Raw genomic sequence first — 3,837 nt, forward strand, 5'->3', positions numbered from 1 at the left:
TTATGATTTTTATACTTTTATATAAAAAGATTATCTCTGAAATCTAGACATGTCAAGGTTCAGATTTTTATGACTTAAAAAATGTTAAAATGTTGTTGTTGTTATTCTTATTGTAAATTTATAAATGATTAATTTATCAAAATTTTGGGGAGCAACCTTTCCAACTAGATTTTCCTTTGGGGGAGTGAGGGGGTTGGTGTTGGTGGTGTGCTTTAGTGCTTATATATATATAAACACATAGTAGAGTATACAATATATATCCACCACAAAACTCCCACCCTTAATTCTCATATTAGTTCTCTGATCACTACCATGCGTACACAGCAACCATCTATTCCTCCTCCTCTTCCCAAATACTTGAAAGAAGATGAAGTGACCCAAGAATGCAGAAACTTCATATCCTCCTTACCCAGAGAGAAAGGCTGGGTTGCAAATGACCTCCATCAGTACCAAGGTTGTTGGATCAATACTAGGTACATGCAAGGTGTTCTATCATTCCAAAAACACTTCCAAGCTCATGACACTGATATCATCCTCGTTACCACTCCCAAAGCCGGCACCACTTGGTTGAAAGCTCTCTTGTTTTCCTTGGTGAACCGTGTGCACAATCCCAACCCTCAAAAACACCACCCTCTCCTCACGAATAATCCTCATGTTCTTGTACCCTTCTTGGATATCAATCTCTACACTGAAAACCAAGTCCCAGACCTCACTTCCTTTGCCTCTCCAAGGCTCTTTTCAACTCATTTACCTTATGTGTCACTACCAATGTCTACAAAGGACTCGGCTTGCAAGATTGTGTATTTGAGTAGGAACCCTAAGGACACTTTTGTGTCACTTTGGCACTTCACAAACAGCTTGAGATCACCAGCAAGTATAGGCCCCAATTCACTTCAAGAGGCTTTTGATAAGTTTTGTAGGGGAGTGAGTTTGTATGGGCCTTATTGGGACCATGTTTTGGGCTATTGGAAGGAAAGCTTAGAAAACCCTGAAAGGGTACTTTTTTTTAAGTTTGAAGAAATGAAAGAGCAGCCCACTGCCCATTTGAGGAAACTAGCTGAGTTCTTGGGCTGTCCTTTATCCCCAGAAGAAGAGGCAAAAGGTGTAGGGGATGATATCCTAAGGTTGTGTAGTTTTGACAATTTGAGCAACTTGGAGGTGAATAGAAGTGGAAAATTGTCATCTGGGGAGGAGAATAGCAAATTTTTTCGGCGAGGCGAGGTTGGAGACTGGGTGAACCATTTGACAAATGAGATGATTGAAAAATTAGACCGTATCACCCAAGAGAAGTTTCATGGTACAGAATTGAAATTCTAGATCTTCAAGTTTCGTATCATCATTTATTGTTTATCATCAACTTGTATGTTTGACAGTTAGTTGCATTTCTTTTTTCGCTAAGTAGCTGGTTGCACTTCGATATTTGTCAATTTTTCATTTGCTGATAGTAATAAAATTGTGTTTGAGTACCTTTAAGGGGTACAATTGCATAAATTTCTCGCTTTTTAAAGATATTATAAAGTGATTGGTAAACTTCAAAGGGTTTGGCTTAGTGGTTTTGAAATCTCATGATATGCATGAGGTATTGGATTTGAAACCTCTAATTAGCATTTTGGGATCACCTTTCAGAGATTTCTCACTATAATAATTTTTTTTTTTTTGATAGTCAAACTCAAATATATTTCATTAATTTGAACACTGGTTCAATAAGAGTACATCTCTATGCACTTGGCATTGAATAATTGGTGGGGTATCTTCTACCCACACTACACAATTAGATATGAGCTTGGCATTCTGAGCCATAAAATGAGCTGCCTAATTTCTTGTTCTACGGACATAGCTAACCTTCCATTCCTGGACCGTATGCCTCCATCGCCTAGCTCCAGTAATAATCATTTGGATTGAAGTTGGCGGCAAGCATTTACCAAACAGAGCATTGGTGACAATCTGAGCATCACCTTTCAAGATTACTTGCTTAAGCCCAAGGTCCCCTGCTAGCTGTAAACCTTCCTCAAACGCTTTCGCTTCCACTTCTACAACCCCTAAAGGTAGATTCAGCTTTTTACTCATAGCACCCATAATTTGGCCTTGGACATTTCGAATTACAACTCCAATTCCACAGCTGTTAGACTCCCTAAACACCACCCCATCCACGTTAACTTTGTACCACCCCTCACTAGGAGGACTCCAGGCCTGAGTTCTCGACAGCATAGGTTGTTTTTCTTTTATTTTTTTTGAACTGAATTCTTCCACCAGTAACTTGGCTTCCTTGACAAGTGTCTTCACTGCCTTGCCCCGACCTTCAAACTTTAAGGAGTTCCTATTCTTCCATATACACCATGCTGTAGTAGCAAAACACTCCCAAATGATCTCCCTCTTCTCTTCCCAAATCTCCCACACAACATCCATGAAGTCACACAGTGAAGTTTTGAAACTAGGCAAAGGTAGTTTTGACTCCCTCCAAATAGCCCCAGCCACCTCACAATCCCACAGAGCATGCCCTGAAGACTCCACCTTTCCACACACCCCACATGCATCCTCTATGGGAATTTTCCTAAGCTTAAGGCAGTAGATCGTAGGGAGAATATTCTTGTATGCCCTCCACATAAATTGTTTAATCTTACTTGGGCAATTCAATTGCCAAATAAAATTCTTGAACTTTCTACCCTTTTTTGGATTCGACACCTCGCATGCTTCCTCCTTGTTCCTTCTTTCACACAACCAGCTACATGCAACCATATAGGCACTACTTACCGTAAACCTCCCATTTAGAGTCCAAGCCTAGGACCGAGCGTCCTCAGGGAAAGAGTGGCTTATCAGAATGCTTAAAATAGCTTTCGCTTCATGGGGGAGGAAAATACTACGCACCAGATTTTTGTCCCAACCACCCTCAAACTGGTTTAGAAGAGAATCCACCATTTCACCTTCAAACACTTGTGGCTTAGGACTTATCACCTTGAAAGAGTGTGGGGTTGGCAGTCATCTGTCAGCCCAATTCTCACGTTTTGCCCATTTCCTATGCTCCATCGCAACCCCTTTATCCAGAACTTCTCTCACTGCCATCAAACTCCTCTATGTGTACGATGGCTTTTTGCCAAGCTGTGCCTCCAAGAAATTGTTTTCCAGGAAGTACCTTTCTTTCAAAACTCTATGAGCAAGAGAACTCGGGTTTTGGGTGAGCCGCCACCCTTGTTTTGCAAGCAAGGCCAGATTAAAGGCCTTTAAGTCTTTGAATCCCATCCCCCCATTAGCTTTTGGCTTACACTGTAATAATTTAGTATGTGTAAAATGAGAAACTACTTAATACATATACTGAAGAGAATAGTTAGGTGCTAAGAAAGTTTTGAATACTTTTGATTTTCAAAATAAATTAATAAAGTGATTGGTAGGCAAACATATCCTAAATTATTTTTATTTGAGAAGCTGATTCTTGTCTCTAACCCAGCACATGTAGTGTATTATTTATTGGACATAGTTTTTTTCAACAAAATGATTTAGAGGAATCTTCTCCTACCAATTATGTGCTAGCTCATGAAACTATCTATGTGTATTATTTAAACTAGTCGCTAACACATGTGATGCACATAAAAACTTTGCATAAATATATAATAGATACTAAGAAATCATAAATGTCATTAAGTAGAAATCATAAATGTAATTAAGTGTTTAATAATTCTATTTATATGATAAGCACAATACAAATAAACATTGACAAAATTAAAGAAAAAATTCCAAAATGATCCATTAAAAAAACAAAATCAACAATAGAATGTTTAATTGTTGGAGGAAAATTTGATTTCTCATGAGAATAATCTAATCTCACATAATGTTCTAATTTAG

At 38.5% G+C, this 3,837-nt stretch overlaps 2 protein-coding genes across 2 annotated transcripts; one reads left to right on the forward strand and one right to left on the reverse strand.

The window, feature by feature from the left end:
• The first annotated feature begins 270 nt into the window (after positions 1-270).
• LOC115981656 (cytosolic sulfotransferase 5-like) lies at positions 271-1,460 on the forward strand. Its single transcript, XM_031103943.1, has one exon. The coding sequence runs from the start codon at positions 313-315 to the stop codon at positions 1,315-1,317; it is 1,005 nt and encodes a 334-aa protein (XP_030959803.1). The 5' UTR covers positions 271-312; the 3' UTR covers positions 1,318-1,460.
• A 352-nt stretch (positions 1,461-1,812) lies between these two features.
• On the reverse strand, positions 1,813-2,736 carry LOC115981442. The gene has a single exon (XM_031103590.1). The coding sequence runs from the start codon at positions 2,734-2,736 to the stop codon at positions 1,813-1,815; it is 924 nt and encodes a 307-aa protein (XP_030959450.1).
• Between the last annotated feature and the right edge of the window lie 1,101 nt (positions 2,737-3,837).

The sequence above is a fragment of the Quercus lobata genome, chromosome 3 (assembly GCF_001633185.2).
Source record: "Quercus lobata isolate SW786 chromosome 3, ValleyOak3.0 Primary Assembly, whole genome shotgun sequence".
Lineage (NCBI taxonomy): Eukaryota > Viridiplantae > Streptophyta > Magnoliopsida > Fagales > Fagaceae > Quercus > Quercus lobata.